General features: G+C 39.4%; 2 protein-coding genes across 12 annotated transcripts in view; both read right to left on the bottom strand.

The window, feature by feature from the left end:
* Positions 1 to 58: 58 nt before the first annotated feature.
* Positions 59 to 8,101, bottom strand: ABHD10 (abhydrolase domain containing 10, depalmitoylase). Its single transcript, XM_075515360.1, has 5 exons — positions 7,912 to 8,101; positions 3,994 to 4,177; positions 3,039 to 3,150; positions 1,986 to 2,123; positions 59 to 899 (listed from the first exon to the last, which is right to left on the bottom strand). Exons 1-5 carry the CDS (start codon positions 8,027 to 8,029, stop codon positions 558 to 560), a joined length of 894 nt encoding a protein of 297 aa, XP_075371475.1. The 5' UTR covers positions 8,030 to 8,101; the 3' UTR covers positions 59 to 557.
* A 1,421-nt stretch (positions 8,102 to 9,522) lies between these two features.
* Positions 9,523 to 24,587, bottom strand: part of PHLDB2 (pleckstrin homology like domain family B member 2) — a 111,480-nt gene continuing 96,415 nt past the window's right edge. For 9 of the 11 annotated variants that reach the window (XM_075515118.1, XM_075515192.1, XM_075515183.1 and 6 more), the window contains 7 exons: positions 24,017 to 24,052; positions 22,014 to 22,221; positions 18,812 to 18,902; positions 18,220 to 18,366; positions 15,472 to 15,691; positions 12,206 to 12,291; positions 9,523 to 11,463 (listed from right to left, as the gene is read on the bottom strand). In XM_075515118.1, coding sequence (XP_075371233.1) covers positions 11,323 to 11,463; positions 12,206 to 12,291; positions 15,472 to 15,691; positions 18,220 to 18,366; positions 18,812 to 18,902; positions 22,014 to 22,221; positions 24,017 to 24,052 — 929 coding nt within the window. In that variant the 3' untranslated portion in view covers positions 9,523 to 11,322. The remainder of the gene's footprint in view (positions 11,464 to 12,205; positions 12,292 to 15,471; positions 15,692 to 18,219; positions 18,367 to 18,811; positions 18,903 to 22,013; positions 22,222 to 24,016; positions 24,053 to 24,587) is intronic. The other 2 variants (XM_075515174.1, XM_075515200.1) reach the window with 1 other exon arrangement.

The raw sequence follows: 24,587 nt of genomic DNA, 5'->3' as shown, positions 1-24,587 counted from the left end.
ACACCATCAGGGTGTGCCTTCCACTTCTCGATTTTAACAGTACTGAAGAACAATATAATAATATATCCGAAATGTGTTTATTATGCTTCATGTTATTCCCTATTTCTAATAACAATAACTTCAGTAATCACTGAAGTTGTACTTTGCTTTGCACAGATGGTTTCAGACATAAGATACAAGAATGTTACAGCAAAAGGACAATACTGAAAAGGTGTCAAAGACATGGGAAATTAAAGTTTTACTTTACAGGCCAATAGTAACAAAAATGAATCAACATTTCAGTAAAAAATTGTAGGAAGCTTGCAAAAAAAGGTTTCAGTGGTGAAGGAGAGGTTCTGAACACAACAGCAGCACTCCTCCACATTTTGGACTGTCTGTGCAAATGCAGCATTAACACAATACCTGTATTTATGAAACAGAGGTAAGGAAACAGCAGATAAAGCTCAGTTCCTACTGTGATAGTCACAGGCCTGGTATCATCTTGTTAAGGACAGGGTTTCTGCTACTCATGGAAAAGAGTTGAGTGTAGAGTTCATGCACGTATGCTACTCTGCAGCTTATGCTAGTGTTGCCAGCTTGTCAATTAAATCATCAACGGTATTCACAAGAAGTTTTGTATCCTCCTTCTCACTCATACGATGTTGGCCAGTTTTGCGGAGGATAACATCCACATCTTTGCTCAAAACACGATCAGCAACTTGCATAGAGATCTGCCAAGGGACATCACCATCCTTCATGCCATGAATGAGTCGTATGGGACATGTTATAGGAATAGGAGTATTTAGCACACAGTGATTTTCTGCTTCTCTGATAAAGTCGTATGTCAGGGAGTAATACCCTTTCTCATTATGCTTTGTTGGAAACTTCCATTCACCTTTTTCTTCTATTTCTTTTTGTGCCTACAAAAAAAAGAGAGCAAAGAATAGACAAGACAGATGTTACGAGTTCTTTACAGTGCCTCAACCTATTTCTGTTCGAAATGCAGTAAAACTTCCCCAGGCATAAAATTTCACTTTGTCCATTTTTATTAGCAGAGAAGATATATTCTTCTTTGCCTTCCAGCAGCTGAGAAGACAAAACCCCTACCATGTCACAAAAGCTACTCTGCACATCTCTCCTGCAAATTAATCTAGTTAGGGTTCGCCAACGAAACTGTTTCTCAGCCAGAATCTACCAGTAATAAAAAGATGTATAGCCACAATAAACAGTAAGTCTCTCTGGCTTCAGTCAGTTCACTGAACTCAAACAAGGAGAATCCTAAGAAAAAGGAATTTTCCAGTGATCAGTCTTTTCAGTCTTTGCCACAATAGCTGTATCTAAATACTGTATTTCCAGAATCTTACCTTAGTCTTAAGTAGCAATACTGACACTACACAGTACCTTACAAAAAACCCCAATAATTCAGGAAAATATTTTAATTATTCTAAAGTATGAGCTATTTATTGCCATGTTTGTCACATTGTAACACCTGATTTTCTTTCCTGAAGACTGGACATTATCATCATCAAGGAAGCAACTCAGAAAGACTTCCCAACACCTAAATCTTACAGTCTTCATGAACACACTGATCTGAAGAATTCCCCTTCTACACATACAACCTGTATCAGATTCATCTCATCCAATGTCACCTCAATTGCTTTAGCAGCTACTTCTACATCTTGAAAGCACAAAGATCCAATTTGAATGCAAATATAAGATATTCAACACTGAAATTTAATGGACTGCTGAACTGCAGGGATCTGACTTGATGTTCTATAAGCCACAGTAATAACAAACACATTCTAGGTAGTGTTCACACTAGCTTCATAACAGAAGCACAGTATTTTGCAGACTTGTAGATTAATGTAAATTTTCAGCTTATCTCCACCACAAACACAGAAAAATTACTGGAAGACTTGGAGGAAAAGTACAGTTTGAACAAGAGAATTTCTTAAATGCTTGATAGATATTTTTGGATTACACAAAAGCCAACCATCAGCATTTACCTCAATGGGAAGCTTCTTAAAAGTTGTTACAAGATGGTCTGCTGCTACAGCTACTCCAACTAGAGCAGCTACCTTATCCGGGCGTGCTATTGCAGCATGAAGCATCAGCCATCCACCCAAGCTGGAGCCTACTAGAATCTTAAAAGAGAGAAAATAAGATTATTTTACAGGAAACAGCTAATTTTTTTTTCTTTTACAAAGCATTAGTTTTCATTTTGTTTAACTACTTAAACCTTGGGCATAATCCTGCTGTCCTTACCCAGGCAGAACTGTTGTCACCTCCAGTGGAAATTTTGCCTGAGTAAGCACCACAGGATCTGGTATTTTATTATTCTTTTTGTTTGGCATGGCTGGTTATTGCTGTCTGAGACTGAAACACTGTAAACAAAATGAGAGTTGAAATAATTCAGTATCACATGCATACTTTATGTCTCCTCCTTAAAATAAATGCACATGGTAAAGGCTCAGTGCAGTGAAAGAGGTCAACAAAAGCAATTCATACTACAAAATTCTTTTAAACACAATACTAGGTACTTCCAGGTTGCAGGAGATTTCAAGTTTCTCACAGTCATTTCTAAAGTAACTGAAAAAGTCAAACGCTACTTTTGCTGGTTTTTTTAAGCTGTTTTATCACATAGAGTATATTAACTTGTAACACTCCTGGCAAATCCTTTAATTAATGCATCAGCATTGGGATGGTGACACACTTTTTCATGAAGAGGGCTGCGCTGCACTGGAACAGTTCCCTGTCAAGTGGAACCTCCTCCATGAGGGTTTCTCAGACTCCCCAGGATGACAGTCCTGGTCTGAGCAGGGGGCTCTAATAAACAACCTCCAGGAGGTCCTACCAAACCATGTTTCCATGATTTTGTGATCTATCTGCTTGCCAAAGAGGTCCTACAAATATGACCTCTCAAATGATTCAGCTTGAAAGTGAGCAGGTGTAAGCTGTTAAATAGAAGCTACTGTTGACCAGAGCTATTATGGCATATTTTCGATTAATGTTCTACCTTGAGGACAAAAAGCACTCTGTATTTAAAAATAAAATATAACCTGTGGTCCATCTGTAAGTTCATCCAGTATAGACAGAACATCTTTTCTCCACTTCCCAATTGTACACTCCTCAAAGTTACCATCTGAACTTCCACATCCTGTATAATCAAATCTGAAAAAGTAACCATCAAAATGAAACTCACAGTACTGTCTGCAACAACACAGAAGCTAACTAAACAGTACCATTTAATCAAATTAAGCAGGGGACAAGATATTACACTGGGTATTCTCTTACTTGGTCCTGCGTACCACTAGCACCAGAAATCACATGAAAAAAGGTTTAAATACAACAGATACAATTAAGTGATGCAGCATTCTCTTACCATTTGATATAACAATACCCAAATTTACCAGGATATTTCCCAGACAAAGAATCCCCCTTACAGCCAAAATGCTACATACTTGAATTTTAAAGGTACTTTTAAAATGTACAAACTCTCTTTCAAATGCTATTCCCAACTACAAAGATTTATGAAACTCAGCATTCAACCTAGTCTATCAAAAGAGAATATCACCAAGCATGCGCATGTTCCTCTAAACCCACAGAAGGCACTGCATAGCTTCATAAGCTTTGGCAGTTAAGAAGCACACTTACAGTGATAATTTACAGAAACTACAACTCCAGGTCCTAAACGTAAAATTTCTAAGGTTTTCTTTCCTTTCTTTTTCATTTTTGCGCCTATAGTCCTAATGTAACACACAGCATTGGCCAGATTACAGAAATTTAGAGGATTTTCTGAATTACTTTCAGAATATATTCTCCTGATTTACCTCAGTCTCTCTACAGACAGAAAGCCTACATTTGAAATGGAAGAAAGACACTTCTTAGCTTGTGTACAGCACAGCATAGCATGCATTCCAAACCAAATGCCAAAGTGTACATATTTTTCTTAAAACTCCTTCCCCAACCCATGACACTTGTTCCATTTTCTCAAGAATGACGCTCTGAATGTACCTGATGAAGGCATGACCTAGAGAGTTGCAGAAATCTTCAAGGGCAGTTGCTTTCCGACCATTCATATTTGAATTAAGGCCTGGAAGGAAAATAACCCCTGGATTCCTGCCTTTTAGTTTATGATAAGCAAGATTTGGTCGATCTGGTCGAGTAAGAAAGCTGACCGATGATTTCAGCCTGTAAACTAATAAAAAGAGCTATTTAGTATAAGCATCGTGAGAACATTGGCAGAAATACTAATATTTTGTAAAATTAGGATTCAGAAAATATGGGCGTATTATGTGAAAATAAGATACTTTTTTCTTTTTTCTTGAGCTAAAGTATCTCCTATACTCTTCAATGACTAACTAGTATTGATCAACCTGGTAGGGAAAGCTGATTGTAATTAATTCTCAAATGATTAAATGCCAACCATGTAAGGAGTTCACTCAGCAATTAGCAAAGTGGCCAACTGAAGCCAAATGCTAAGATTTCCCATACTTCATTTGTCCTCATGTTTTATACCATCTTGAATATATTTGCTCATTTCACATGAAACAAGATTTTTCATCTGCTTAGTTTAACTTTTTATTTTTCCTTTTTGTCTTTCCAGACTAAATTTCAAAAAATGTTATTTTGGGCCTAAAGTACTGTGCGCAATGGTAAGTTTACCAGTACATGAGGTGACAAGTTTTTGATTAAAAAGTAAAACTGAAGGTCAAAACTTCATCTGCATCAAACCCCCAGATCCAAAAGATCTATGAAGGAGATGTACAATGGGGAAGTTCAAAAGTGGGAATTGAGAAAGAATCTTGTGACTAACTTTTTCAACATGATGAACATAAAACAACATTAGTATTGTTTAAAACCAAATGAAATAAATAACATCTAGCCTTTTTCATCATATCATCAACAGCTATTTCTGCTTAAGTTAAAGATTATTGCCAGGAACACCGAAAAAAGGCTTGTTTTAACACTATGCCATCTTAACATCAGTCTTTTTCCTCAGATATGAAGCACAGAAGGTAAAAAACAAAATAAAGCTACAATACATTAAACACATCCCATAAGAAGAAACAGAGTTGACCATTGCAGAGCTATGATTTTCTTATGCATCTCCAAAAGAGGCACATATGTCCCATTACATGGTTTGGTGTATTCTTGGTGGAGAGGTTACATTATTCCAGTACTCAGATTGTTCTATGTTTATCCAGAACGAAATACCACTTTGCAAATCTAAATATTTAAAAAATGAAAGATCACTTAGCACAACTTCTGTCAAAGTGATCTGCAACATATTACATGAGAGAGAAGTTCTCCTATCTGCATAAACTTAAAATTATTTTGTTTTGTTTTAGTTCAAGATAACAAACCAGACACATTTGGAAAGCAAACACTAGGTTGGACTCTGTTATTCACATTAATAACCATTAAAAAAATCGAGTTGGTTTCAAACAAGGAAAAAAGATTAACAAAGGAAATTCTAAATAATGAATAAGTACGCTGAATCTCAACAGCTGCTACAGTATTCAATCTAAGTGTAGCAGTCAATTGTACCTCTGCTGTGGGTGAGGGCAAGTGATTCGTAGAGAGGTGTTACGGAGACTTAAGCCACTCTATTATCCCAATCAGCAAGACAATTTGTTAAACTGAAAGCTTGGTCAAGATTTCTAAGGCTTTGATACTCTTAATTCTTAGATCAGAAGACGACTGGTTCTTCAATACTGTAAATCAATAGTGGGGTACAAAAACTATGCAACCCCACATACATTGGGGCTTCTTAGTGGTATAACAACCAGATAAATACTGCAAAAACAGGCCGTGACAGTGTCACACCGCTTAACTGTTCCACAGCTTTGAGTTCTGTTCTCTCACTATCAGAGAGATTACGTTCAAGAGGTTTTGGGGGTTTTATTTGTTTGTTTTTAAACTTGCGCGTGCATAAGTAAATATGGATGCATAGAAGATGCAGGATGCAGCTAGTTTTCAGCACTTTCCTACAGTCTAACAGAAATTAACCATTTGAACTATAGATTAAAAACATTAAATCTTTCCTGAAACAATGGGACAGCTCTTTATCCTATTGATGCATCAATTATTATAAAGGGGAATAAATGCCACAGTAAAGGTATATTTATTCAGATGCACACATGCTATGGCTTTTGGGGGGTGTGTGTGTGTGTGTCTCTATCAGTAAGCCAGTCACTTCTTCACCTGCCAGTAACAGAGGAGATACACCAAGAAGTGCTAAACCTGACTGAAAAAGAATTAGGAGTATTTTTCTCTCCCTTAAGCCCTGATAACCATCTCGGAAGTCACTGGTTTTCCATCCTGCAGCACTCTGGAGGTGCCCTCAAACCATTTTGACACTAGGCAGGCTTTAAACTGCAGCTACAAGACACAACCACTGTCAAAGCTATTCCACAAACTAGTATTCTCCATTTAACAAGTTACTGTAAGTGCACCAGCAGCAATCCTAACCTGAATAATGCAAAACCCTAAAGCAACCACCCCAGCCAATCCAAAACCAAGGCTCACTGGAGGAGTCATGCTCTCAGACTTCCCTTTAGACAGTCAAAAACATCAATAACATCCATCAACCCAGTAATTTATCCTCCTATTTTCAGTAAAAGACCTTGCTAAGAGCAGGGAAGCACTTCTGAAGAGTGCAAGGTGGTACTTAGTATTTATAACAGCAAGTTACAGACAGCAGGAACCAGCTACAGGAAGACCACAGGACCCTTGCCTGATGCTACAGAACTCTCTTCATATCAGAATCACTGTGCAATTTTAATTGTGTTATGACCAACAGAAACTCTGATTGAGACCAGCGCTACATGTCAAAGCCAAAGAAATCCTCCAAACCACCTTGCGAATGCTCCAGTACTGTGACCTACCCACTGCCAACAGCAGCAGCAGATTAACACAGCTCTGGCAGATAACGGACTCAACATTGTCCACATTTTGTTTCATGCAGTCGCCTATACTACAGGAGTAAGAAGGCCACCAATTCCACCAGCAGGAAGTGCTGCTTAGCCCAGTCTCCGGGCACCTAACAGCACAGTCAATAACCAGCTATTCCGATCACACTATCACTCTAAACACGCACAAAGAAAGAAAAAACATCAACAGGAAAACACCGTATTCATGTTTTTATGCAGATACAAAACGCGCACCCTTAGTTGCAAAAACATTGTACTCGCTTCTACATCGAGCAACCTCAGATGAGGTTCATTACCTCATCAAGAGCAGTTGTCTGTCAAATTTCAGGCAATGAATAAACTCAAGAAGTCAGACAAGCACTGAGTCTGGAACGCCAAGAAGGGGCACCATCTGTGTGGGCAGAGGGTGATCTCACTAAAAAGTGGATGCCAGCAAAGCTTTTCAGGTGCCTGGTGAAGCCCCACATATAGGCATGCTTCACAGGCCAGCAAGTGAACTGGCCCACCGCCTCCTGTTTCCAGTTCCTCAGAAAGCAGCAGCAGCAGGAGGGGCTTACAGCCAACTAAGCACACGTGGGCAAGCAGCTGCTCTCTCGGGCACGCACAGGTTGGCGCAGTACCTGCCCCCCCCTGCGCACACACACCGAACCAGCCCCCTCAGGCTCGGCAGGGGAGGACAAGCCTGTCAGAAACCCCCTCCCTCGGAGAGGAGCGGAGTTTTAACATCCCCGCCCCAGGGTACGCGCCCTGGCGGTTCCCGATCGAGACACGGCACTGAAGGGGAGGAGGGGGTGCCACTTCCTGCTGCCCGCCCCGCGCTCTGCCGAGAGCAAACACACCTCCCCACGGCCATTACACAGGGTACATACACCCGCCACGGCCACGTATCCTCTCCTCTCTGACTAACTGATACCCCCTTCTCCCCCGGGCTCCCAGGCCGGCGGCGGAGGAGCAGCGCAGGAGTGCCAGCAGAGGTGCCCCGAGGCCCTTCCCTTACCCGGGAGCCCCAGCACCGCCCTCAGCGGCGACAGCAATACCACCGCGGCCGAGGCACGGCCGCCGGCCCGCGCCAAGCGCCGCAGCGCGCCCGCCGCCGCCATGGCCACTGCCCCCATGGCCACTGCCCCGCGCCGTACGCGCCCCTCACGGCTGGCGGCGGCCAGGTGCCTCACTGCGCACGCGCCATCTGCAGCGCCTTGGCCACGCGCATGCGCCGCCCAACCTCCCGCCTTCCCCGGCTGGCGTGGCGCCGCCGTGCGCGTGCGCCCGACGCTCGCTGGCGGCGGGCGGGGAGGGGATAGCAGGGCGCATGCGCAGTTGCGTGTGCCGGGGGCGAAGGGCTGCGCAAGGGGCCTGCAGGCTGGCTTTGATCAGTATAATTAATGCTGTATGCTTATTTGTGAAGTAGAAAACAAAGTTTTGTCAATAAAAACAGTTACTGAGCATTTCCCTAGCTTCGTATGTATTCTGGAGAAGGGACCCTCTTCCTTGAAGGCCTATCTACCAGACAAGCCTGGTTAGATCCAGTCTGGAAACCCCCGTACTTCAGGTAGCCTGTAGGTACGTGGGTATAAATTGTTACAAAGTACACATTTTGTCGTATGCGTATAGTGTAATGCATATAGCTACCTGGCCCTTACAGATGGCCAGAAAAGGCATTTGAAAACCCATCATCCCTCCCTTGGTCACCTTTCCAGCAGCGTCCGGGCTTGGGCATTTCATAGCCCACAGGACATTTGAACCAGCCCATGCCTCCTTACCATCTCTACTTGCCCTTATTTATATAGCTACCGCACAGACACGGTAGCTAAAACAAGGTTTTCCTTCCAGAAGATCTTTATGCACTGTGCCTTTTATAATATGGGGCACGCAGAAAGGAAGAAAACGACGCTAAGAGAGGTCAATGCCTGCAAAGGTATTTTGCCAGGTAAGTGCCATCCCAGACCCTGTCAGCAGGTAGGTCAAGTGACACAGCAGGTGAGGTTTTTAAGACACCAATTGCAAACCAGCCTATGTGGTTTGCAATTGCCCAAGGTCCTTCAGAGTAGGTGGGTACTTGAGTCCCATGGGGGTAAGCTTGGAGGGCTGGCAGGCTGATCATAAAAGATGGTGCCTACTGGCATGCTTTGCTTACATTGTTTTGATGTCCACTACTACAAACCCCACCATGTTTTATGAAGATGATAACAAACTTAGTGAAAAAGTCATAAAACTGCATGGGCTTCTACAGTGAGCTAATCCTTCCTGCAATTTAAGTCATGTCTAAGTCAAGTATTGGGAAAACTGGGAAACCCTTAAACCTCAGCAATTTCTGTTTTGCAGTTAAACAAAAAAAATGTCTATATCTAAGGCCAGTGATAAATTTTCCAAACAGGGTTATAAAAAATGAGAAAGGTATTATATTATGTACACACAGTAAATGGATTACGCTCCTAATTTCACTGCCATCTGAAAGATTATTTTGCGTAGCTCTTTTATGGGGAAACACATGGAATGGTTAGATTAAGCATTACTAAGAAATATAAAATTGCTTGCAAAACTATACGACTATTTAAAAGGCAAGCAGAAATGTCTCAAGATGAAGCAGCAGGTGAATATTTAAAACAAATGTATTTTTAAAAATGTTTATTGAAACGCCTTCATTGCATCATGCAGGATACAAAAATCATTATTAGAAAACCTTTATAACCATACTTAGGAGTAAAATCAAGATACATCAGGGAAAAATAATAATTATATAAACCAAAGCAATTTATTTCTGATAGTTTTGTAAATCATTAGATTACAAGCTGTGATCTGCACAGATGATAACAATTATCTTGCAATGACAGTCCCTTCTTTCATGATGCAAGTCAAAACCGATGTTCGTCATGCCAGAGCAACCATATCACCTGTGTATACCACAAAAAATTCAACCCTTTCATTACAGATACAGGGTTTAAAAAGCATAACAAAAATATTCTGCCAGCATACTTCTATTCTGCTTTCAGTTTTTTATTCCATCAAAAGCCATTAACTTTTCATCAAGAAAAAAAAAGGCTAATGTGCTTTCTTCTATTACACAAACAACATAGCACATAAGTTTGATTACTGAAATAGAACCTCTTTAAAGTCATATTATAAGAGACTTTCTTGAAGTTCAGTTCAATTAAATAATTTATGTTTTTGCAATATTACTCAAGGACTTGGAAGTGATTTTAAAATGGGGGACCACTGCACCCTCAGTATTTTTGTTGTTTTAGGAATCTCAGTGTCTGGTACTTAAAATTTTCAGGGGTTTTTATTCATGCACTGCTTAGCGTAATCTCTTAGAACTTGCCTCTCTCTTTTTATTCTATTTGACAGTATTATTCTGTGCAGATATGCATTTAAAAAAATGCATGGGGCCAAAAACTTGGCTCCAAAGAATTTAGATAGGTAGAGATTTTGATGCTGGCTTCAAGGGGACCAATGTTTGAGAGGTTTCCGTAGAGCTTTCACTTGGCACAGAGTAAGGGTGGAACCATGCTGGGACCTTACTACATAAAAGAAAATTGCCGTAGGGTCTAGAATCATCTCATTCTATTCAACAGGGAAGATTAAAAAACCCCCTCCTTATGAGGAATTTAATACGTGTATTTCCATTTCATATCCTTGTGGAAAAATGCATCTGTATAAAGTTATCCTTCTCTTTTTTTGTTGAGCTCCATAGATGCAAATTTTAAACATACAGTTGGTGTCACTGGGTGTTTGAACACTCAGAATATCGTAACAATTTAATTTCTTTAAGTCTTGAAGAGTTTTGGCACTGTCCCCTTACAGATAGTTAGGTACAACTAACAATTTGACACTATGATAAGAGAATTGTATAACTCTTTGGCTCTGTTGTAATACTTAACTACAAAGGCAAGAACTGCATGTACCTTAGGGTTGCTTTTTTGTTTATATGTTTATAAAATACTTGACTAAAAGTTTTAAAAAGTCACCTAACCACCTCTAAATGTCAAATGCTGCATATTAAAATATATGCTTATTACACCTTTTTGTTCCATTACTAGAATTTTTGCATACTGATGAGAACACACACATTGTAAACTGTTTAGTATGAGTTTATGAAGACATTCTCCATATAGGAGAATTTGTAGAAAATTATCATTGAATCAAGGTGCTGTAATTTAAATTGCCCGATTATCCGTTTTGGAGCACTATGATTCTCTGAACAGCTTTAGCTCTTTCATTCCTATAAAGATCAACTACAACAAGTAACAAGCCCCCCTTTTCCATGCATTTGTAGAACTGTCTCATTCCGAGGTTTTGGGTGCACATCATAAGGAGACATTTCAGAGTTTTCACTGGCTTTTCAGATTTCACTACATATGGCTAACTTCATATGTTGCGTTATTGCAGTATGCCCTATTGCCCCCTTTTATTATAACATGAAGTGGGTGTAGCCTTCTGCGCCTGTAACAATAACATCCATCCATATCCTCATGGCTTCTGGTGAAGGAGCAACCATATAGTATATCCGGTCATGTGTCTTAACACTGAAAGTGAGCAACGGGTTGGGACTCTAAAACAAAACAGAAAGAAGGATAGCAAAAGAATTCAATCAAAAGTCATATATTGGCACCAGAAGTAAAATTACTTACAGGGAGATTTACAATAGGGTTAAGGAGAAAGATAAAATGCAAAATGCTGTAGCACTGCATCCTACATTGCAGCACTGGAAGCAGAGATGTGTTTAAAGTGTTTGCATCCAGCATAAACACTTTCTACGACATAACTTCCACTAGACTATTACACAGTAGTACTGGGCTCCAAATTGTTGTTTCATGCCCAAACAACTAACTCCCCCACTCTGTCCAGTGGTCGATACCACCTTGGCTTTCACAAATCCACTTGCCAAGGATATGTTCAGCTTGTTCACAGCTCATATAAATTACAGGTGAGAGGCAGGGGGTGCCACGAACTGCAGGCGCCAGTTAACTCCCTCCCTGTGATAGATGCATACAGCCATCCCTTGATTTGCCAAAGCCACTGATTTTAGTGGTCTCGCCACTGGACTAAGGAATTCCTCACAGCAAATCCCATGTGGGACCATCACTTGGCAGGTAGACTCTCTCTTATCTCTGCTTTCATCAGTATAAAAAAACCCAGTGCTAATCACTCATCTAACTTCATCTTCCTTTTCATCCACTCCGGGGTTTTTTGTTTGTTTAATAATGTCAGCTCTCCCTTTGACTTTACAGCAGGTACCGTACTTTGGGTACTGCCATATGATACTCAGTTAAAACAACAATAACAAAGTTTACCTTATATGCATTCTTTAGGTGATCATAATAGACTTCTTCAATAGCTTGAAAATATATTACACCTTTTAATTTAGTTTCGTGTTTGTCTAAAATGGAAAAGAGAGAATAACTTTTAAGAACTGAAATGAACGGTACTTCAAGAAGCAAAAGCTTAATTTGCATTTCCATGTATGTTCAGCTGATAACTAACTGGATTAACACTTCAGCTTGTGAAATCCCACAGAAATCTTCAACCTTTCTTACTAGTTGGTCGGTTTTGTTGAGAGCTGCATTTCCTACTTTAATATGTTTTCTTTTCCACCTGGTTTCCAAGGAAATAAAGCTTTTGCAATTTCCTCATCTATTTGCAAGTCACTTCCTTCACTGAAGCATCTAAACATTATGGCCGGTATTAGCGAACAGAAGGACAGATGTCTCTGAGATACATCCGATCCTCCAATTCCATGAAAGCCAGCCAGACTTCACATAGCTCGCAGGCTAAGACCTACAGTTTGCCTTCAAAGGAAAACTGTTACGATAAGCCAATTTGAAATACAATTTGATAGCAAAAGCTTTACATTAGAACATCACTTTTGCTTTTACTTATTTAAAAAATGCTTCTTCCAATTTATTATAATCTCCCTCAGTCTCAAGCTAATATTTATTATTCACATCTGAGGTTAGCAGATTGTAGGCAAGTTTTTATGAGCTCTGACACATGGAAAAGTTTACAGGAAGTTAAAAGTTCCTGGGCACCAGCTGCAGCATCATAATTGTCTGTTTGCACTCTCCTACTCTGACACCCAAGGTAAAAGCCAAATTAATTAGATGCAGTTTGCCCCTGTTGTGAAAGAGACCTCCCCATTTGCTTCAGAGCACCTGAGGTAAGAAGGCCTGAATGGATAGTTACTCCAGGGAGGCTGCTAACAAGGAGTAGGTTGTTATCCAGTGGTACTGTGTTTCTGGTACCAATATTCCACTCCAGCAAAGCTGAAAAATACGGTGGGAGTCTTCTCACTTAAGTTTTGGTATCTACAACGGACACACAGCTGACGTAATCTCCCTTTAAAGGCAATGGAAAGAAGCAGACACTTGCTGGGGGTCAGTTCTAAACTATTGTAGACATCTTCTGATAGTGCCTTCTGTCCCAGCGTTAGCTAGTGAATCACTAGGGCAAGGGGGATACAGACTGTGAACTTAACATCTTAACAGTCACTACTATAATGTTTCACAAGAAAAAGCAACAGGGCAGATAAGCATCTACAGTACCCTCCATTTTCCTGCAACAGAAGAGAAATTGTTAAATAATCCTGGAGGGTGTTAAGAAGCATCGCAGCTGCATACGACACTGAAGGGCAAACTTCCTTCCACTCCCAGTACTTTTGTATTAGGGGAATATAATGCCTTCTGACCCCAAGTTAGTATCACCTTGACACTGAACAGTCATGCAGAACATCTTTATCAGTCCCATGAGAGATTCTGCTGTAATTTTGAACACTCAGGAAACTCAGCTTACATCCTATCAGTAGCTGCAGGCAGTTTCCAAAGCTTCACGTGATGGCAAAAAGAAATCCCAGAGACCAAATGATACAGCCTTGGGAATCTCCCTGCCAGCCCCCAGGGCACTGGTAGAAGTACTGAGGTATAAGATTACGACATTATAGCACACATTATACTAAGCTAAATGCAATACCATACAAAGTATACTGTCGGTGCAGTACAAGCAAACAGTGATGCACTCTCCTTTCAAGCCCCACCTGGGGTCTTGGTTACAAGAGCATTTCAGGTACCCACAAGCTCCCATCACAACAGTCTTTGTAGAGTTCCCTGGGTACTTCAGGTCAGAAAGCGCAGATGCTTCAGTCGCTGCACTAAATTGTCAGACTTCAGGGTAAGTTCTTTGTTCAGTACATGTGCAGAACTAAAACAATATACCAGTATATTCGCTTAGAGTTCAGTTACTCTGAATTTACAGCATCAATATTTATTTTTGAAGTCTATTATATATTTAAAGGTCTAGATGGATCCTCACTCATACCTGCAGCTGCATTTGTGTGCAGCTGGTACAGAATTCTCATGAAACTACGTCTGTTGGCTGGAGTCCTTCAGACATTATGAAAAGTTTTCTTTGGTAATTCAAATTGCATTATGACAACTGTACTGTACTCAAAACCGAAACTGTTAATAGTTAACATAACTACTAAAAAAAAAAAAAATCATACCAGATGGGAACACTGCGGTATGTTACAGGCCTTGCTAACCAATAAACCAGATATTAAGAACAAAATAAAGAAATGTTACGTTCTTCATAGTATTACTGCAAACTAGTAAGAAATATTCAGTGGCTACGTAATGAATGACTGTAATGAATTCAAATATGTATTTTAAAAAAGATGGACTGAGCAATGCATAGCCCTACCATCAATTTTAAGTTCCTTATGAGTTGCTGGAAAGCAGTAATGTTATAAAAGGAAATTGAGCTGTTTGGGTGGTTTTTGTATTCGATGTTTTCTTCTGCTTCTTAGCAATGACCATCCTACATATGCCCCGTCTCCCCTATCCTAACAATAAATATTCAGAACACAAAGTCATTTTTCTGGCTTTCTCTGAAACTTCAAAGTCAAACCATGTGTAGATTTGCACAGCAATCAGAGACACATACATGTTCTTAAATTCCAAATTTCTGGGTTTACCCCAAGATAACAAACTCACATAATGCTTATGATGGCTCCAGATACCGTATAACAACTTAGTGTACAGAAACCTCTTTAGAGTATTGCATATTGTTCATTTGAAATTCCTTAGACTCTCAAAATATGGCAAACTCTCAAAGTCTACTCCTGTATATTTAATTTCCTGAAAGACTTTTCAGCACATCAAGCAATGGGACTGCAGAAGCATTCAATTTAATTTAATGGTAAGTAGAGTAAATTATATTCTTGTATGAAGGGCACAAGAAATACTTCTGTCATTGGGAGAAGTATATAATATTTAAAAATAAATTATGTGGAGCCATTATTGTGTGTACGAGGAACCTGATGATTTTCCATTTTTTCGTCTTGCCTATCCACATTTCTCCCTTTGTCTGTTATGCTCATTTCTGTCTAACCTGGCATTAGGATTGAACACTATAGGGAAGGGATTGCACGAGCTCTGAATGCGTGTGTAAAACACCCAATAAAATGGAAATGTAAGTTTTACTCAGGACTCCCTACATGTTCATAACTCAGCTGAGGTTGATAGAAAAAGAGGGACAGGTGTACCCTAGTAGTGATCCTGCAACCTACCTGCATAATAAGTAAAAGTTCTCTTATTTCTGTCAAAAACAAACCATCGTTTTTTCCATGTTTTAATTTTTCCTCCCATTTTAATCAGAAAGCCTCGGCAGGTCTTCTCTGTGAGGGAGACATGGTAACAGGTCTCTATGTTGTGACCGGCTGTTTCGATGTGACTTCGTAGGTCAAAGTCTTCCTTTCTAACGGGCAAATAGCGAGTCAAGGGACGGGCCTACAGTAAAAGAAAATAACATTATATTATTTTTAACAGAAGTCTTAACTTCTTCACTCTTTCTGCTGCAAGGACATAACTGCAAACTGCCCACAGATTCTAAGAATGAACGTAAGAAAAATAAAGAGCTTTTGCTGCAGCCCTAATTTGCTTTAAAAGAAAAATCTTGTAACTTTACAAAGTGTTGCACAACTTTATAAAAGTGAGATTAGAGCATAGGAGTTTCTTGAAACCATCAGTTGATAAGCTGGTAAAGCAGGGGCCACAGCATAGAAAGGTTGTTTTAGAATTAAAACATTAATTAAACGTAAAAGTGTGTTGCTGCTTTAGATGAAGTATGAGAACTTCGTCTGCACGATGTTAAGCAAACCCTTTATTTCTCTGGGCTAGATACTCACGACACATATCTCACTCATTAATATTTTACTGCTGCAGGTATTTTCATGCAAAGTATAATATAAATAATAAGAACATACTATTACAGGAAAAATTAATAATGAGAGTGAACTGTAATGACTAGTTAGTTTCACAGAGATTGCTGTGAACAAAATAGAATTATTTTCTTCTGAACGAATTAAATGTGGTATCTAGTTCACAGTCAGCAATACGGTATAGAGAGCTGAAGCGCACCCCTCTGCAAGAGGCAGCAAAGCAGCACAGGAAACGGTGCCTCATTCTTGATTGCAGTTCAAGACTCTGCATCAAGCCTGGGTAGCATCAGTTGGGAGAACAAGCAGGAGGAGGTAGCGATTTGGGACCTCTGCCAGCTGAGGGAATACGCTTGTTTTCTGCGCCTGAAGGGTCTATGCACCTCCCTCCCCCCCATTTTAAACACAGAATACAAGTCTCCCAAGGCTCCTGCTGCAGTCAAGGCAGACAGAGGCTACATCATAGGGCGATTCAGAACAGAACCTGAATTTAGGTGCTTTGAATGACCTGTGAAAGGAACATCTCCCTCTCTCTCTCTCCCCCCTGGCTCCAGAGAAATCAGTGACCTGGAGAATCTAACCCGCCCCTGCTCCATGCCTAAAGTTAGCCTCTTAAATCCCAGTGTGAGTCACAAATCGAAGGGACTTTCCCTCATTGCATTCTCAAGAACCTCTTGGCGCAATGGGAGCTGTGTTGCCCGCAAGAACTCTTAGCACCCTTCTCAAATTATGCAGTCCTGTATGATACAAGCTGCCACCAGCTTTGGCAAGTGCAAAGGTGGAGTTCCTTCCCCTAGTTCACGTTTCTAAGTGTCAGAAAGTGCTGGAAAAAAATTAAAAATTGGGTCTCACTGCACAAAGGAAAGAAAAAAGTTAACAAAAAAATCACAGTTATTTTTGACAGATATGTTTTGTCTTCCTGCCAATTCAGTCTTCAGCCTCTCTGCCAAGTTTGCCAATTAGCAGTAACTGATAGGGCATTCTATTACAACACATGCACGCTCCAATTTGGGATAAAGATACAAGCATGGCATTGTTGATTACGCCATGCTTGAGCTGTCATTAAAATTTCTTAGGAAAAAAAAAGGCGGCAATCAAGTAAAGTATGCATAAAACTTGACATTTGGTAATTACATTTCATATAAAAACAAAGAAATGGATATATTTAACCAGAAACAGCTTAAAGTTCCTCTGGGGCTTTCCTATTGTTCTGATATAGTATTAAAAATATCAATTAAAAAGACAAGTTATGTAGCAATGTTCATAAAAAAATATAATAGTAACTCATGAAACAAAGATTTAGCAAAGGTAGCACAGATAAAAGCAGAAAGATATTCAAATATGATATGGAATCTTCTGCACTCAGATACATATATTAAGATGGAGACATTTGCTATACTATACTAACGATAAAATGACTGCTTAGTCTATTTGCTATACCATGTAGATCTTATTAGTTGTGGTGGAATAAACAAATAGGTAAGACCTCTGAGCCTAAAGAAAGCTCAAGATACCTCTGATTCCTCACAAGAAGCAAGAAGATGTAGGAGGTAACACTGTTTTAGTTAAATAATGTTTCCCATGTTGTATAGTCCCAGTAACATTAGGAAAAATACTATTTCCTCTGTAGAGTAGATGTGGAGCTGGAAAACCTTTATCTGTTTTTTTTTTCAGCCAAATATTTGGAAGTTACGATTCACATTCCAAGATATTTTATGTATTAAAAGAAAGGAAAACAAAAAAACACCAGTGGTTTATAAAATTAACACACTCGCAAATTTCTGTTGTTCAGGCTAAAAAATTCTGCTCTGCCCACACTCAGTAACAAACCTTATAGGATTAATATTTATACTTTACATATAAGATGCTAAATAGATACCTATGCTATTATTTAACTTTAAATGAATACCCAGACATCTATCTAAGGCTCCAAGAGCCCAAACACACTTTTAGCGGCACAGTTACGCCTCAGAAATACTAAATCCATCTATTCGACTGAAAGCAGTTCTGTTTACCATTGGCAGAAATACCGGTTAGTCCCTTCTGTATATCAAGGAGAGGTCTTGCACTTAAAAACCATTTCATGTCAATGTATCTCACCTGTGCTCTTTGTTTCTCACGTATTTTGACTTCCTTTTCAATTAATTTTTGCCTCTGGCTAGTTTCTTCTTCCAGTCTTTTCTCCAGTTGCTCTCTGCGGCGCTTCTCTTCTTCCAGAGCTCGTTTTTTAGCTTCCATCTCCCGTTCCTAAATACCACAGCACATGCAGAACTTCAATTACATGTGAAACTATAGCTGATAATGTAATTTCTAGCTAGGACTAAATCCCTTTTTGCCTCTTAAGTAGGCAGAAATATATATTCAGCAAAGTGGACCGAGAATTGGAATCAGAATTGCAAACATTACCACTCTAAAAATTAAGGTTCTTCTTAAGCAGCTCTCCTAGCACGTGTAGGAGCAATGCTGACCTAGCTTCTGATGGGATTTTGCCATGAACTCACCCACAGAGATAGCAGCTATTGCATATGGGCTCAAAGATGTAGTATGAGGGTGAAAACAGACCAAACTAAAGGGGAGAGGTATCTATTTTTAAGTGTCTATTAGGTGTAAACTATTTAGGGTCCAGTGTTGCATTTAGGAGGATGTTATCTAACATGCCCACTCTTAGTTTTACTCATAAAACTATGCTTACCCTGGTCTCAAGCAGCCTGGTCTTTTCAGCATGCGCTTGTTTCAGAAGTCTCTCCATCTCTTCTATTCTTGCAACATTTGAAGTGCTAGCACTGCACAAAAAAAAAAAATCAGTTATTTAAAAGAATACTTGGTATTTAAAGACGCATTTTACAGTCCCACATTAGACAGTTTAAGAATGGAGTTGATACTGTGCTGATCCAATTCAGTGCAGTAGGCACTAACAAAAAATTTTAGAGTATATGGTATGCTCTCAATGTATACATTCCCCATGCAGAGTTGTGAAAAATGCAGATTCAAGTGCCTAAAAATGCATCTTGTCAGTCCCCTGTGATCTGCCGATAAAAATAAGGAGGATTAAGAGGTATGCATAGGGGCCATTCAGTGACAGAGCAGCGTCAGGAAGGATCTACTAGTTAAAGTAATGGGCAAGCCAAAGAAACAAGGGGAATCACAAAGTGCTAGATCCTGGCCCAGCACAGCACAGCTATCACCTTTGCCTGTCCTTTTTTCTTTTGTTTCTTTTCTCCAATACAATTTCTTTGTTTCACCTCAATTTAACAGCCATTTCAACTGTGGCATTTCCATGGCATGCTCTCTATTTTATTTTTCATCTTACGCTGTTCAAGAAAAACAGTTGATATTAAATATTACTGTATTACCATTAATAATGCCATTAGACTAAAGCAAAATGTGAAGAAATAGAATGGATTCAAATGTTTAGGGCAGAGAGACACTTGGCCTGGGATTGTACTGAAAACACTATCTGACCACTCAAATGGAAGAGGATGTCAGATGGCAGGTTTATTCATGCTACTTAATAGCATGCAGACCAGCTGTGAAGGGACACAGGTAGAATGGAGGTAGTCCAAATATATGTCCCGGGCAAGGAAAAGAAAAAAGTAAGAACAACATCCTTCGTTTTCTGAGCGCGCCTCTAACGGTTATGTCTGTAAGACCAGGATTTTTGTCAGGAGTGTCACAGTCTTCAGAAGACATTTCTGTCTGATACTGGGGATATGTTTCATGAGAGAATAAAATACAATACCAAAATAACATACCTCATTTAACCCAAGCTTGCAGAAAAGGTATAATCCATCTGAAATCCAGCTGAGCTCTAAAAGCTTATTGTCTCTGAAAAGAAGGGGGCCACTGACTTGCATGCCTAAGCCTAGTTTGGCCACGCTATGTTTAGTTGATGGGCCTAGAGAATCTGGGTCAAATAACTTCAGTAAAAACAATGGGGCCATAAATTAAGTCATTTGAGCAACCCGGTAGATAGTCAATTGCATTACGTTTTCCCATAGAAAACTTGTCAGTACTTCAGCTTAGTTAAATTCTTTCATCCTTGATTTGCTTATCCTGCTTACAGAAATCAATGCATAGCAGACGATCGTAATCTCTGAAACCTCAACCACAAAAAAATAAGTTGCTAACGAATCTTGAAACAACTGCTGTTTGGTGAGTTGATGAATGACTACAGTGGTTCCATTTCTTCTGTAGTTTGAGAACAGACAGGTTTTATTCATTTCCAGGAAAAAAAAAAAAAGTCTCTCTCATGTTATACAAGGTAATATATACTTTATATATTTTAAATGTGTCAGAACAAAGCAAGATAAATTGTTTTCCTTTAAAGTCTGATATGGCTAGAAAAGATTCTCAAACACCATCTAAAACAATCTGAATTCATTTTGCTTAAGGGAAGTTTTGTCAAGGAAAATTAACTGCCTATCTTCCAAGACTTATCAACAAAATCAGCCCACGTTCTTTTCTCCTCTCACCAATCTTTGCCTTGTGAGAAACTGAAATGTCTGTTGTAACGGGTCCTTTTCTGGTTTTTGGATTGTTTGGGGGGTTTTTTGGTTTTTTTTTGTTTTGGTTTGTTTTGTTTTTTTCTTCTGGCATTGGCTGGAAGCTGCAGAAGAGCCAGAGAGCGCCAGACGGGCAAACAGCACCAGTGAAATTCAACAGCTGTCGGGGCTCCCCAGTCCTGGGCTGGAGATTCTATGAGATGGCCTCGAGGTAGCTCAGACACACGCCATCTTCCTCCAAAATGGTCAGAGCAGCAAGTCAAAGAGAGACAGATTTCATACCGCTGCCATGTTAGATTACTGCAGAGATAACAGTTAATTCCCAGCCTGTCTCCACCTATCAGAAACTTGCTGACTATGTATCTATTTAAAACAAAAATCCTCAAAACCCGAGTCCTAATGTTTTTACTTTAAAAAAAGACCAAACAAAACAAAACAAAAAAAGGCCCAGCCAGCAGAACCACTGCCGCTGGTATTTTCTGAAACCCTTAACATGGCAGTGATAAAGACTACAAGAGGAAATCAGTGGGCTGATACCCTGTTACAGGAAACAGATGCTGAATCAAACACAACATGCTAGCCAAAAAAGCTGTCCTTGTGTTCACAAGGGATTCTTAATCCTGTGACAATGTTGTACTTAATTATCAGCCTGCACTTATGCTTGTTAAGCTGCTGGGGCAGGACTGTGAGCAGAAATGAAAGCTCTATCATTAAAACCAGACTGTCAGAAGAAAATTGTTTGCACACAGTTTTGAGACTCAGCTGGACTTTTAACACAGATCATTGATGTTCCTTTTATCTCAGGCACGGTGTCTGAGCTGACAGCCTGTGAGGATGAGAAAAGCAGCCGAGGGCTCTAAGCCTTTCAGTGTCATCTCTCTGTCTTTACTGACCTGAAAAAGGGAGGGGAAAGGGCAAAAATAGATCGCCAGAGGAGCCCTAAGTGCTTCGGCATAAGGCTCTAGTACGTTAACATGCTGGACATGCAGAACAAGAGTACTTTATCGTCGACAGATGTCTTTGAGAAGTTTCCTATCACCGGAAGTCTCTAGTGACCAGGGAAGGAAGCTCAGGTATTACCCACTCTGCAAAGAGCATCGATGACTTCATAATTTCAGTTCAGGACTGACACTGATTTCTCTGAGGCCTTCAACATTATCACTTAGCCTCTCCGTATTTTTATTTTCCATCTTTAAATAAACCGGTGACATGATAGTTAAACCTGATGATGAAGGGCTACACAAATACTAAATATTATGCCTGTCTAATGATCTTATATTTTCTTAACCAGTTAGCAGCATTCACATTACCATAACATCAACATGTACATATCCTCTTTTTTTTCATTATAACCCTATGACCATTACAACATCAGAAACAAAGATGATTTACCTGGAAATGTTATCTGGTGAGCATGCCGATATGCTTGTCTCCATACTGTCAGAACTGTCTAAGCTTAGTGTATCAAAGGCATGGTCTTTGTAACTACGATCTGGATAATGGAAACTATTCAAATACACATTTGATTCAGATGCTGTTCTGCTGTAGAATTCAGGAGACTTCTGCCTTTGGTTTTCACACATACGTTGATGATTATACCCTACAGAGTACAGAGGAAACATTTATTTTACACAGAAATATAACGTGTTAGCAACACAAGTATTTTGAACATCACCTCAGTCTTACCTGCACCATGGACCAAGGTACTACAATATTACAGTTAATTTCAAAAGTTAATCATAACTGAGATAAAACCTTTAAATACCTGTTTTATCTATGATCTACACTAATATATGCAGATTAGTATGGCTGACTTTTCAATATATATTCTTGTATGTGTATTTATGGATTTTTGAAAATTTAATTTGAATGAATGACATTTTCATTTTAAAATGAAAATTAGGCCTAATCTGGAAAGTAATGCAGCTAAATTCAGGGATCTAGAAGAATTGGAACTGATTAAAGAAAAGAAAAAAAAGTCCTGCTATTCAGTGGTCTTGAGTACTTGTTTGGTTGATTTTACTGAATGTGGATTATTTTTTGTCTGTTTGGGGAACTTTGCCTTCTGGTAACTGCAAGTTGGGCTTTTAGTTTCAGCTGAATTAATATGGGCTACTGGTCACATCATCATAGTTACTAGTGTAGAGGTACTTTCCTGGAGTTTTGAAACTGCAGTTCACCCTACATGATTGAAGCAGATCCCTGTAGCTCAATGACTGTAAAGAAAAATATGGTTTATGCAACATTTAAGTTCTTTGCGCTGTTATTTTTCCACAATATCATCCTTTCTGAAAAGCCATCCTTCTTGAGCACAGGAAAATTTGTTTGGCTATGTCTCCTTTAAAAAATACTTCTTCAGAATTATTTTTATCTCATGTCTCCATTGCTCTTTGTAAATAATGCAGCAGTATTTATACAGACTTACAGAGAGGTTGTTGAGCTTGCCTGATGAAGAGGAGAGTATAATTACAGTTGTCGTTTTAACTGCTGAAGTTATTTTACAGTGCCCTTTTAAGGTTTGTTTAATCCATGTGATTACAAATGCAACTGCACTGCTCATCTTTTCCTTCAATCAGTGCACGAAGTGAGACTTTCCCACAGCTCTGATGCTCAGTCAAGTAAGTTTATAATAGTCTCTGCACATTCCTGACCCAAAATGTGAGCTGGTGGCAGAGTTGGAGATTAGGAAGGACTGCTAGACTACATGAAAACCTCCCATTCGTACAGGAAACCAGCCACTGACATTCCACAAATTTAAGATCAACAGACAGGAAAAATGCAGACAAATGTTCAAATGCAGCAAAGTCCAGATAAAATTTTTTACTAGACACCATTAAGACACAGATGTTAGGAAAACATGCTTAAAGTGAGAATGTTTTCCTGCCTTATTCTCATTCTCTATCTGCACATACAAGGTTATGGCCTGGTATTTTCTCTGCCATGCCGGAGTGGGGAGAGTCCCAGTTCGGGGAGCCAACAACTGCAGCTCTACCTTGGAAAGGCTATAATATTCTCCAAAAGGTATCTGAAAAGCATGACTGAAACTGCATAATCAAAGCATATTATTAAGGAAATCATGCCCTAACAAGCATTTCCAAGGCAGATAGTTTCCTCTTTCCTCCTCGCTTCCCTCTGTACCATACAAAGGTTTCTCACAGACAATTAAAGCTGTTTTCTAAGGAACTAATAGGACTTTACTTGCCATTTGAAAGAACACTAAATTTCAATAAAAGTTCAATTGCACTGATTAGTAAAAGAAACAAAAGGGACACATACACCTCAGCAGTCATAGATAAAAGCATCGCACAACACAGGTGTTAGTGATTCACATGTGCAGTGTGGGTTTTTTCCCATTATTATGGCAAATGCTGCTGTTATTGCAGATAAGCAATTACCTTTCATACTCGAACCTTTGGAATGACTAATTGCTCCTGTGAAATGGTTATCAATTATTCATTATGGAAAGAGAGGAAAAAATAAATTACTGAAAGAACTTTATTCAAATGCAGGTTTTTCTATTGAGACTTTTGCAAAACCTTGACTACTCAGAAATCTTAATTCCATATCTTATATTTCACTGAAAAATAAATGCAACTAAAAGGCATAGAGAAACATAGCTGTTTTACAAATGCTCTCCTAAAGGAAAGTCAACTTCCATGATGATAAAGACCCATTTTTAAGTAAAACATTTATCAGTTAAATTTATGTAATCATGCAAACGTAACTAAACACTGCAAGAAGTATACAGTCGTTAGGTCGCAAAATGAGACACATTCACAGAAACAAAGCATAACGCGATGTTCTCATTTTCTCCTCATGCCGTACGCAACAGGCAGTTCAAAGCTCAGGATCGGTGTCGTACCAACACCAAGAAGCCTCACAACAAACCTGCCTCCATTACAGCCCCACTTACACATCACCCAGGCTTAAGGAATTTGTAACTGCTCAGGTGACTCTTCACAGAAC

This window comes from Mycteria americana, chromosome 1, assembly GCF_035582795.1.
Source record: "Mycteria americana isolate JAX WOST 10 ecotype Jacksonville Zoo and Gardens chromosome 1, USCA_MyAme_1.0, whole genome shotgun sequence".
Classification (NCBI taxonomy): Eukaryota; Metazoa; Chordata; class Aves; order Ciconiiformes; family Ciconiidae; genus Mycteria; species Mycteria americana.
Note: the sequence above shows the minus strand (reverse complement) of the source record. Positions and strands in the feature narration are given on the sequence as shown.